The 12,878-nt window shown below is 49.1% G+C and overlaps 1 protein-coding gene across 1 annotated transcript in view; it reads left to right on the top strand.

The window, feature by feature from the left end:
- The first annotated feature begins 276 nt into the window (after positions 1–276).
- The window catches only part of KCNQ3 (potassium voltage-gated channel subfamily Q member 3), a 297,245-nt gene continuing 284,643 nt past the window's right edge, over positions 277–12,878 (top strand). Inside the window, exon 1 of the mRNA XM_077847276.1 lies at positions 277–686. Coding sequence (XP_077703402.1) covers positions 292–686 — 395 coding nt within the window. The 5' untranslated portion in view covers positions 277–291. The remainder of the gene's footprint in view (positions 687–12,878) is intronic.

Genomic DNA, 12,878 nt, shown 5'->3' with positions numbered 1-12,878 from the left:
CCGCGCCAGCCTCGCGCGCCCTCGCCCTCGCCCTCGCCCTCGCCCTCGCCCGCAGCCCCCGGGGCCCCGCGGCTGACCCGCGCGGGATGTGACCCCCCTGCACCCCGCGTCCCCGGGGAGGCCCGCCTTGCCGGCTTTTGGCTGGGGGGCGGGTGGGGAGCGGCGCGCGGATCATGGCATTGGAGTTCCCGGGCTTGCAGCCGCCGCCGCCGCCTCGTCCACGCAGCCCGGGCGCCCCTTCCTCCCGGAGCAGCAGCGGAGAAGGCGCCGCGGCCGGCGGGGGCGAGGCCGATGGGGCTCAAGGCGCGCAGGGCGGCGGGGGCGGCCGGCGGCGGGGGCGGGGGCGGGGGCGGCGGCGGGGGCGGCGGCGGGGCGGCTAACCCGGCCGGGGGGGGCGCGGCGGCGGCGGGCGACGAGGAGCGCAAAGTGGGGCTGGCGCCGGGCGACGCGGAGCAAGTCACCTTGGCGCTCGGGGCCGGGGCGGACAAAGACGGGACCCTGCTGCTGGAGGGCGGCGGCCGCGACGAGGGGCTGCGGAGGACCCCGCAGGGCATCGGGCTCCTGGCCAAGACCCCCCTGAGCCGCCCGGTCAAGAGGAACAACGCCAAGTACCGGCGCATCCAAACTTTGATCTACGACGCCCTGGAGAGACCGCGGGGCTGGGCGCTGCTGTACCACGCGCTCGTGTGAGTACCTGGCGCTCGGGGGCGGGGGGGGGGGGAGACCCGGCCGTGCCCTCCGCGCCTCCCCGCGCGCTGTGTCCCGCGCCCCCCCCCCCCCGCCCCAGCCGCTGTCTCGGGTGTCGGACGCCTGGGGCTCAAGAGCGAGCCCAGCGTGCAGACCCCGGGCTCCTTTGGAGATGGGATCGGCGCCTCTGCGGGCGCGCGGGCGCGCGTGGATGGCACCGTCTCCCGAGGTCGGTATCCAAGCTCCACAGAATGATGTGGTTTCCCCCAAATTAACGCGGAGGATGAACGGGATCAAGCCGGATCCCTCCCCTACGCTCTGTGTTGCTGCTCGGGGTGGGTCCCTTCACCTGGGATGGCTGCCGAGTTTAGATGCTGCATCCTGGAGTTAGGTAGGGATGGGAGTGGTAGGTACACTGCCCATAGTGGGGTGTGTGTGTGTGTGTGTGTGTGCACACGCGCGCGCATGAGCGCGGGTATCAATTGCCTGCTTGTGCTACCGTTCTGAGGGCTCCATCCTGGTGTAGAACCTGGGGTTGCTCTAATCAGGGCCTTGGACTGGTCAAAATGTGTGTCTTTCGGTTATTTCTTTTTTTACCGAAGTTAATGAACAGGAGAGAGAATATGGAGAATGAGAGGATCTCCGGCTCCAGCCTACACAGGGGAGCTGGGAGCTTAATGCCAAGGAGATGAGGGCCGGGGGTTACTTTGGCTGAGGCGCCTCCACATCTGGTCCCCATATCCCCTCAACGTCAACTGCTGACTGCTGCCGGGGAGGACAAGGGTGCGGGTCACGTGAAGGGGCCTGGGCTGGAGGTTTGACCCCAGGCACCCTTCCCCTAGAAAGAGTCTGCTTGCTAGGCAGGGTGAAAATGTGTTGCCAGGGAAGGAAGATGGAACTCCCTTGTGCACCTGACACTCAGGACAGGAAATCTCCTTGTGTACTTGGAGGGTGGGTGGGGTGCGGAGAGGACGGCAGTGGTGACTCCTCACCCAAGAGAGAAAGTCAGAGCTGTCGGCATACACCCCCGGGGTTGGCAGGGCATTTCCAGTTACCCCCTGCCTCCTCCTGTCTGTGGCTTAGTCATTCTGATGGCTGCTTTTTGGGAAGCCCTGCATTTCCAGGGTTTTGGCGGGGAACCGCCCGTAACTTTGGCCCCTCTCATGCCTGTAGTGGCACATATTCCTCTATGTCCTCCTCCGATTGACCTGTGAGTGTTGTGATCCCCGGGAGTTCAGGGAGACTTGGAGTTGCTACCTGCCAATCATCTTTGGCTGGAATGGCTTTTCCAGATTTGGCCACCAGGTGGGGGCGTCTGCACAGGACCTCAGACTTGGCAACAGGTTTCTTGTGAGAGGTTACAGAAGCCTGGAGAGGATGCCTCCCTGAAACTGAGGAACTGGCAGCAGGAAGGGAAGGCATCCAGCCAGGAAGCACCGATCTTGGATGCTCCAGCCTCTGGCATCCACTTCCGCATGAATTTGCAAGTGTTAGTGGCTGGAGAGACACGGGTTATCAAGGGAGTTACTTTTCCATTTGCTCTCTTCAGGCCGTAAAAAGGGATTAAAAATGTATTCCTCTCTGTTTCTAACACCGTGTTTAGTTCAATTGAACTGACGAGGGTTACTTTAAATTAATTGATTCGTTCAATTGATAGTGGAATGTGATAGTAAAAAAAAAAAAAATTGAGTGCACGCAAACATCCAGAGACACAGCATGGCCTTTTGCATGTAAATGGCGTTCACTATTTATTGGTTTCTGATTTCCAAATCTGGAGTTCCACTGCCGCTTGTGTGTGGAGGGGTCCCTCTTCTCCTCCCACTGTTCCCAGACAGCACCCCTGCCCCGCCTTGCCCAATGGGGGCAGGAGGGAAGGGATAGCTAAGGCCTGTTATTGACAGAGCCTCAATTGTATCCTTCTTTTCAGTTATTCCATCTAGCAGGAGCAGGCTTGAGGAGGCCAAAACCTGTAGCCTCGTCTCCCAGAGAGGACCAGGAAAATTGGAGAGTGTGGGATATGGAAGAGGTGACTACCTAGCCAGATGCTTTCAGACATGCAAATCATTTGTTTCATTGAACTCTCTCCAGGATCTTACGAGGTGGGGATTGCTGTCTACATTTTATAGATGAGAGGAAAAAAACTTCAATAAGACCACTTGTCCAAGATCACACAGCTACTGTTCTGGCTGCTTACGTCTGACTGCAGTGGGTCAACTCTGTTTTTGAGCTGGATCCCAGCTCTTACCTTCTGCCCACAATTGCAGGGCTCTGGGTAGTTCACTAGGCATCAGTGGGTCCCCCTCACCCCACTGATGACACAGGGCTCTGAAGAATACTTCTGACTTCATTTGCTAGCTCACAGCTGGCAATGGCTAGGGATGGAGTTTGGAAACCAAACAGTCAGAAATCAGGGAAGCATGATGTTAGGGAAATGTGGAATGGGCTAAGGTGACGGTGGGATTGCAGGTTCTGATTAATCGGAGATTAAATAGGAAACCATGTTGGCTTGGGCATCAGCTCCTGATGGCGAAGCATACCTAGTTAGTGGATGCACCGTTCGTCCCTCCTCCAGCTTAGGAGGAAGTGCAGTCAAGTGAGCAAATTGAACTTTTCATTGATGATTCAGGATTTTGCAAGGCACTGTAATTCGTGCTTCGAAGCATCCATTATCCTGTTCTGGGCTGTAGCTAATGGCATAGGGGGCCAGGAAATTGGGCTGACCACGGGCTCACAGCCTAGTGCATGCTTTTATTATTATTATCATTTTTAATGAACCAGCCCCCTGAGATGTGATTCCCCTCCCCCTCCTGTCCTAAAGGTAAAATACAGCAAATGTGGAGACCAAAGGCCCCCACTCCAACCCTGCTCCCTTTGCCTTAAATGCTCGTCCCTATTTTTTCCTGGTTACCCACTTTCACCTTGACCCAGCTCTGGAGTCAGGCTTTTCCCTGGGTCCCCCACCCACCCCAGGTTGAGCTAGAATTGCCCTCTTCTGTCATGTCCTCAGCATTGGGATTTTGCACATTGCATTAGATTGATCTGCTTGCTTGTCTCTGCCTTTGAACTGAGAGCTACTTAAGAGTAAGGGCCATGGTGTTCTTTGGCGTTCTGTTTCCAGCGGGGTCCGTGGTGGTTACTTGGTAAGCATTTACTGAATGCATGAGGGAAAGAATACTCTTGGTTAACTAAGACTTTGCTCTGTATGGCTTTACTGTTATCACCACCCTCACCACCACAACCAGTAGGTACAGTCAGCATTATAGGATTTTAGTGAAGAGATTTAGCTTGTGGAAGTCTTAAAATGGACTAAGTCTGGGAGGGAGGAGGTAGGGAGGGAGGCCCCTCGTGAGACTGATCCCTGCTCTGCTTCCTGAGCCTGAAAAAGATCCCGCTGCTGTGGAGAATGTGCTGGACTTGGAACTCCCATATGGACCTCCTGAAGTCTCTGTGACTCTGCGTGGCCTGTAGGTTGGGGATGATTACACTGCCCTGTCACAGGGTGGTGTTTATAGGCTTAAAGCATATGCATGAAATTAGGCCAGCATCAGGTACTGAATATTCATTGGTTGATTCTGAATAGGGACGCCTTAAAAGCACATGCCACTGTGCTGCTGTGACATTGCCCAGGGACTCCCCTTCCCTAGCCTGTCAGCAGAGAGCGATGCTGGCTTCATCTTGTCACTGTGGCAGGATTGACACTCTGCCCAGGCCTCCTGCTGCCCTCACCACCTCTCTGCAGCCAGCTGGGTATGATTATTCACTCACCTGTTGACAGACCAAGGGGACATGGTCACAAGAAATACCCACTGTTTGCATTCCAAGGTGGGTGCCCCCCCCCCAACCTGGGGCAGGCAGGCAGGGGTGAGAAATGGGGCACAAGGACCCGGCAGCTTACTAGAGGCTGATCAGCGTTCCACGTTCTTTCTCCATTCACCTGTTGATGGACACATAGCTCATTTGTACGTCTTGGCTGTTGTGAATAGCTTTTCAGTGAACGTGGAAGTGCTAATATCTCAGAGATCCCGATTTCAGTTCTTTTGGATACATAGCCAAAGTTGGGAAGTTGGGGTGATGGCTGAATCATATGGCGGTTCAATTTCTAATTTTTTGAGGAACTTCCATATTGTTTTCCATAGTGGCTGCACCATTTTGCATTCCCATCCACAGCGTGCAAGGCTTGAAATTTCTCCCCCTTCCTCACCAGCCCTGGTTTCTCTTGTTTTTTTGTTTGTTTTTGTTTTGTTTTGTTTTGTTTTTGTTTTTTGATCATAGCTATCCTGATGAGTGTGAGGGATGGTTTCATTGTGTCAATCTTTATTCAGCAGAAAGAGCATGGTCTTTGGAACTGGACCTGGGTTTGATCCAGTCTGCTATGTCCTGGCTGGACCAACTTACTCACTTTCCTGGATTTCAGTTTCTTTATTTCTGATATGGAGATAACCATGCCTACTTCCCAAGGTTGTTGTGAAATTGAATTGAGGTGGCCGATATACAATGCCTGAACCTTGCGTTGTGTTGGTTTGCAGCCTTGGGTGTTCCCTAGGGTAAATATAAACCTGGCCCTCTCTGCAGACAGAGGGCAAGGGGAAAGGGAAGAGAGATGTGGACCACTCCAGGTCCCCAGGTGGCATGTATAATAAGCAATGGGACTTACACGGGAGGCTTGTCTTAGTCACTGAAAGGGAATGGTAGACAATGGAGTGTATGGACCAAGGACGGGGCAGGCGCTCCATCCAGCTCACAGGTCCTCGCAGTGACCTCCCCCAAAACATTGCAGATAGTCCGTAAATACTGTTTCCTTCCTTCTTCTCCTCTCATGTTATATTTAACCTGCCTTCCTCTTGCCCATCTCATCAAATCCATGCCCCTCTCTTCTCTCTAATAATTTTTTTTTAGACTCTTTCTGAACTCCTTGCTTTCTTCCTGGCTTTTCTTTTCTTTTCTTTTCTTTTCTTTTCTTTTCTTTCTTTTCTTTCTTTCTTTTTTTTTTTTATTTTTATATATGATACTTTCAAACCGCTGGAGTCAGTGAAGAAGTCAAAAAAAGGTTGACCACTACAGTCCCCAGTAGCAGGTGTCTGGGCCCCGGTGAGCTGGGAGGGTCTGTGACCATGGGTGCCTGGTGTCTCACCGTCCAGGAGAAAGGCTCACATCAGGTGGCCATCAGTGCTGGAAGGGAGGGTACAGTGTGTCTCCTCTACAAATGAAAACAGGTTCTGAGATATTAGGCAATTTGTCCAGACTCTTGGAGCTACCTGCAGTAGAACTGGGATCCTGCCGCAGTGTTCCACTTATGTTGTAGTGCTGTCTTCATCACATCACTGCTGTCCCAAGTGGCAGATGACATAGAAGAAAGATAACAGGGAGAGACTGGAACTCTACCTTCCTGGATGAGGAGGAATTTTCTGGAAAGTCACCAGGAGAGGGGTACCTGGCTGGCTTAGTGGGTCAAGCAGGAGACTCTTGATCTCGAGCCCTGTGCTGTGTGTAGAGCTTGCTTTGAAAAAAAGTTCCCAGAGGAAAGCTGGTCTGGAGCCTTTGTACAAGTTGAGTAGTGGTGAGACTTTTCAGACTTCGATATGCATGTGAATCACCTAGGTGAGAAGATAGCTGAAGAAGAATCTGGCAGGGGCAGCCTGGTTGGCTCAGCATTTTAGTGCCGCCTTCAGCCCAGGGCCTATCCTGGAGACCTGGGATCGAGTCCCACGTCGGGCTCCCTGCATGGAGCCTGCTTCTCCTTTTGCCTGTGTCTCTGCCTCTCTCTCTCTGTCTCTCTCTCTCTCTCTGTCTCTCATGAATAAATAAATAAAATCTTTAAAAAAACAAGAAAGAAGAATCTGGCAGGCTTCTCTTGAATCAGTCATCAAACTTGTGCATAATGAATTCAACGGACTCTTAACCCTCCCCAGGAATAATTCAGTGAAAAATGAACAACATACCTGCAGTCGTGCCTAAAATGACCTGAATCCAATCATGAAGAAATAATAAACAAGTCCACATTGTGGGACATCCTGCAGGATATCCAGTGCAGTCTCTTCCAAAGGGTTCCTTTTGGAAGAACAAACAAGGAGAACTGTCCCAGTCAAAGGAGCTGAAAAGACATGACAGCCAAATGCAACTCATGCACATAAACAAGTGAGACCACATCAAACTAAAAGGCTTCTGTGTGGAAAAGAAGCAATCAATGAAATGGGAGAAAGGCGTCTTGAAGGTGTCCTGCAGGATGGGAGAAAATATGTGCAAATCCTATATTTGATAAGGGCTTGATATCCAAAATATGTCAGGAACCCATACAACTCAACAGCAAGAAAGCAAATGATCCTATTAAAAAATGGGCACAGGACCCAAATAGAAGGGTATTAGGAAGGGTATAGGAAGATAGTCACATAGCCAACATGTACATGAAAAGGTGCTCGGCATCCACTTACCAGCAGTGAAATGCAAAATGAAACCCCTGTGAGGTGTCAGAATGGCTATTATCCGAAAGCCAAGAGATAACAAGTGTTGGTGAGGATATGGAGAAAACGGAACCGCGGCGCACTGTTGGTGGAAATGTAAATTGTTATACAGTTTTCACGCTATGTAAAATGACATGGAAGTTCCTCAAAAAAATAAAAATAGAACCGTCAGATGGTTCAGCAGTCCCACTTCTGGGTATCTATCTGAAGGAAATGTAATCACTCTCTTAAAGAATGTGAACCCCTACGGACATTGCAGCATAATTTATAGCAGTCAAGACAAGGAAACAATCTAAATGTCCATGGATGGATGAATGGATAAAGAAAATGTGGTTTATACGCACAATGGAATGCCGTTGTTCAGCCATAAAAAAGGAGATCATGTCATTTCAACAACATGGATGAACCTTGAGGGTATTATGCTAAGAAAACTAAATCAGGGGCACCTGGGTGGCTCAGTGGTTGAGCGTCTGCCTTCAGCTCAGAGCGTGATCCCGGGGTCCTGGGATCGAGTCTCGGATCAGGCTCCCTGCAGGGACCCTGCTTCTCCCTCTGCCTATGTGTCTGCCTCTATCTGTGCGTCTCTCATGGATAAATAAATAAAATCTTTAGAAGACTAAATCAGACAGAGAAAGATGAATACTGTATGATCTCACTTACTGTGGAATCTTAAAAAACAAAACAAAACCCTGAACTTAGCAAAAGAGATCAGATTGGTGGTTGCCAGTGGCTGGGGACTGGGGGAAATGGTGAAGATGGTCCAAAGGTACTAACTTCTAGTTATAAGATGAATAAATTCTGGGGATCTACTGCACAGCATTGTGACCGCAGTTAACAATACTATATTGCATATTTGAGAGTTACTGGAAGAGCAGATCTTAAAAGTTCTCATCACACTCACATACACACACAGAAGTAGCTATGTGAAGTGCTAGATATGTTTATGAATCTTATATGGTAGTCATTTCATTATATATGTGTGTATCAAAGCATGACATTGCACTTCTTAAACTTACACGATATTACGTGTCAATTATATCTCAGTAGAGCTGGAAAAAAAACACAAATAAAATTGTTAACTCTTGATTGGATTCCAGATTGAAAAAATAAATAACAATCAAGGGTATTATTATAGGGACAGTTAAGAAAATTTGGACCCGGACTCCATATTAGATAATATTATTAGGTCAAAATTTAATTTCTTGAGCATTGTGGCTCTGTACGTGAATGTTCTATTTTTATGAGCTATAGAGTGTCTTCTTTAGTGGTCAAGTGTCACAATACCCACAACTTACTTTCCAATGTTGGGCACACGTGCAGACCATGCAAGCATTCGTGTGTGCACACAGGACGTATGCAGAGGAAGAGACAGGAGGCACTTGTGGCAAAAATATTAACAGTTGGAAAATCATCGTGAAGAAAATATGTGTGGGTCTTATACTACTCTTAACTTTAAATTAAAAAGAAACAAAAAAGTTAAAAATATTTAAAAAGAAGACTAAACACCCACAAACAACACAGAGCATATACATGAACGCAGATAACAGGCCCCACCCCAGAAATTGATGCCATTGGACTGTGGGGGTCCAGGCATGGCCCTTAGGTGATTCCAATATGAAGCCAGGCCTGAGAACCATTGGCCAAACTGAACAGGCTTTTTTGGTTCACGGATTCTGTATGGGATGTGCCTCAGGTTCCTCTCTGTCTTGGGCTTTTGTCCAGGTGATGGCAAATAGACAGTCCAGAGGTGCAACTTAGCGTGCTAAGGTCATTCGTGTCAAGGCCAAGCTTTGTGCCAGGCTGAGTCAAGCACCAAGTTTGTGCCAGGCTGTTGAGGAAGATGAGCCATATTTCTCCTGTGGAGAGAGACACTTGAAACAACTAAATTTGAGTACGCCAGCAAATGCAATAATCATATGCAAATGAGGAACCAGGCGTGGAGAAAGGGCTTGCACTTTTGAGCCTCCTGTGTTGTGTTAAGGAGATTCCTCCTAAGGAGATTTACGACATCGACATCGGAGGTAAGACGAAGGTCCTACTGTTTGTCCAGTTGACGACTAGCCTTTCGCTCCTGCTTGGAGATCTGAATGCTACGTGCGGTTAACGTGGATGCTCCGTTATTATTCTTCCATTAGCAGGAAGCTCCCCCTTTCCAGTTTGTATTCATAAAAAAATAATTCCATCGATGTTTAAAAGTGTCATAGGTCAATGGGGATCCTGTGGTATTTTCCAAAGAAGCAAGGCCCTGCTCTCTCTTTTTTGTCTGGGTCTTGAAGTTTTGATAGAATGAAAACAATTTTTTACAGCTCTTTATGTTATTTTATTATTAACTTTTAAATATTTTATTTATTTATTTGAGAAAGAGAGTGAGCAAGCACAAGTGGGTGGTGGGGCAGAGGGAGAAGCAGACTCCTCACTGAGCAGGGAGTGGGGCTCAATCCCTGACCCTGGAATCACACCCTAAGCTGAAGGCAGACACTTCACCGATTGAGCCACCCAGGTGCCCTGTTACATCTCTTTAAAACTGAGCAATGCTCAAAGGAGCAAGTGAAAGATCTTCCAGTGTGGATTGATTAAAAACCCTTGGAAGACACAGCGCCATGTGGCTCTGGTTTGGGGTGGCTCAGTCAGCTGTCGGTTTGTCAGAAGTGCATTGGATGAGCTGTTAGGAGAACTGCACTAACCGTGTGGTTCGGGTACCTCACTAGTCCCACAGTCTGCAAATGCTCACCGCATGGGATTGGTGTAGGAGTCCTGGGAGAAAACGTGTGAGGGAGTGTGTGGAAACTATGGTGGTGGGTGTTTCCCTCAAGCTGTAAAAGGATCAGATGAGTCCACGGTTAGGTCGGGAGCTCTGTCTGGGTCTGAGCACCTGCCCACGCACCGCTTTGCCACATTGCTGTCTGCCGCATTACCTCTTAGTGTTCTAACTTAGCACATACATCCACATGGATGGAAGATGGTTACCTTTGGGGACAGTGACGAGGAAGAGGTTTGCAGGTGACAAGGTGATGTCAATACCAAGGTTTCGGGCCACCTCTGGCTTTGCAGGTGTCATAGGATACAGATGCGGTGTCATCCAAACTGCGGCCTTATCGGACAGGACTTTTCATTCTGCCACAGAGGGGTGGACAACTTGTCATGTGCTCTTGGGAGAACAAACTGGGTTATGACTTAGGAACAAGATTCCTTCTTGTTTGTGGTTTATGAAGAATAAAAGCATGTACGTAGCACTTGGCTCATGGAGTGCACCACACATCAGCTCTGCTTGGATCCCTCCTGTGGTGGGCTTCTCTCCATGCTGAAGACCTGGGTTAGGATCTTCCTTTCTCTTTCCCAGCCCCCTCCTCCTTCCAGAGACCTGTAAAATCATCTGGACCTTGTAAGAGTTTAATAGTTGAGGGACGCCTGGGTGGCTCAGCAGTTGAGCACCTGCCTTCAGCCCAGGGCGTGATCCTGGGGTCCTGGGATCGGGTCCCACATTGGGCTCCCTGCAGGGAGCCTGCTTCTCCCTCTGCCTGTGTCTCTGCCCCGCCCCCTCTCTCTGTCTCTCATGAATAAATAAAATCTTAAAAAAAAAAAAAAAAAGGATTCCTGCTTTATACACATTACAGAAAATCCCTTCTACTGAATTGCTGCGTCTGGCTTCCTTAAGGAACAGACAGCCTGACATAGAGATTTTTTGCCACTGACCCTTAGATGCTTTGCAAATTTGCAATAGCAGTTCAAGCCCTTTTCTTCCTTTGATGGGTGACTTTTGGAAGAGATGGGGTGAAATACTATCCAACATACTGCGCTAGGGAATGTGTTCATCCAGTGCCGGCCATCTGTACTAATGGAAAATCACTTAGCACTATCACACTATTTATCTCCCTACTCCTACCCTTTCCTAGAATCCCAGCTTTGGCTTTATCTCACCCCTGTATCACTCATGGATGCTTCTCTACCTGGTGATGTCAGTCCAGAAAATGGAACCGGAAGGCCTTAGTAATAATCAGCAAGTCTAATTCAACTGATCAGCAGTAATTACGTAACAGCATTTTATGAGATTTATGGACCTAGCACTGAGAGAGGCACTTGGCCGATTACAGGCCTTGGAGGCCTTCAGAGCTGGAAGGAACCATGGAGAAGATGAAACTTGAGGCCCAGAGCTGTTAGAAACTTGCCTATAGTCACACTACTGACAAAGGGAAGGACCTGAACCCGGGTCTTCTTCCAAGGTTGACTCCCATGCAGCCTCATCGGCTCTTGCTCGTGATGCTCCAACGGCTGTGTACCAATAGAGCCGTTTTGCTACAGCAGATTTCCTCCGGGTTGCACCGGCTTAGGGTTTGGATCAAATGAACAGAAGAAAGAGTAAAGCCAGGAGCGGGCTGACCTGGTGCCCATATGCAGGTTGCTGGCGGCCTCTTGCCAAGGAGGGTTTCTCCTCTGCTGAAATTCCCAAACCACCTTTGCTCAGTCTCCTCCACCCGCTGCCCCCCACCTTCCAGCCCTCTGCCAAGGGTTCCGTCAAGTAGTCTCTGGTTTCCATTGAGCTCAGCATCGAGTTGGGACATTCAAAACCATCATCTTGTAACTAATGTTTTTATCCGTTTGTGTTGTTTATCATGTCACCTCTGGGACGGCACCACCATTTGGTCCATTCATGGAAATCTGATATATTTTCATTAGTAACAGGAACTGACATTTATAGAGTCGCTTCCCTGTGCCATGTTGGGCGTAAGACTCGGGATGGTTCTCCCAAGGGGTGGCTGAAAGCCCAGCCACCAGGAGCCCAGAGTATGAACCCTGAGTCTTAGGCTAATTTGCTCTGTAGCCTTCAACAAGTCATTTTACTTCTAATCTGATAAATGGATCTAACATTCCCTGCCTTATAGGTTGTTGCATGGATTAAATGAAGTAATTCATGCAAGTGCTCAGCAGAGTGCTAGCATTGGATCTTAGCCTGTGTTCCTCCAGAAGCTCCTTGAGCCAAGGAGCTCAGAGCAAGTGGTTTATTTAACGTAGGACCTCCCTAATTGCCCCTGCCCATGACATTTTAATGCCACAGATAGCCTGCATGTTCCTTTGTGTACTGTAGGTACATCTGAGCTTGATATATAAAAAGAGTAAGATTTTTTTCACTCAGCCTCATTCCGTTAAGAACTAATTTTGCCCCCCGCAAAGACAATACCATTCCCATTGAGAATGCACAGTTTAGGAGGTGATTAAAAAAATAGAGAAATCAGTAAAACTGGGGAAAGGCAGGGAAATCCGACAAGAAGGAAAAAGTGGCTGGAGGATACATTTTCAAGCAGGTTGCCATGGGGGCCCTTGAAGTTCAGCCCCAGACCCTGCCTGGACTGCAGTGTGGAAAGGTGCACAATTATCCTCCGTCCATCCCTGGCTCAGAGCTGCTCTGGGGTATTATCTCTCAGTGAAATCCCTTAGACAGAAATGTGGGCCATTTGCCAAAGGCATTTGTCAAAGGCCACGTTTGGCAGGTGCTGCCAGTGGGTTCTGGGGAAACACGGGAGGGGACCAGCCATGACTGCTACACATTGTCTCCTTCGTAAGTGAAGGAAATATCATGAGTTGAGATCACAAAGTTTCTTTGTTTCTCTCAGTGGTTCTTAAGTAAAGGAAGTCTTTGTGGCCTTGGGGTCATGGTAATTCTGTAGTATTTTTCCCCCTCATTAATTTTTCATTTGGGACAGTCATTCAAGAAAAAAAAAAACAATCTGAAATAAA

Source organism: Canis aureus, chromosome 14 (genome assembly GCF_053574225.1).
Source record: "Canis aureus isolate CA01 chromosome 14, VMU_Caureus_v.1.0, whole genome shotgun sequence".
NCBI lineage: Eukaryota > Metazoa > Chordata > Mammalia > Carnivora > Canidae > Canis > Canis aureus.
This window is presented reverse-complemented; position numbering and strand designations above follow the sequence as displayed.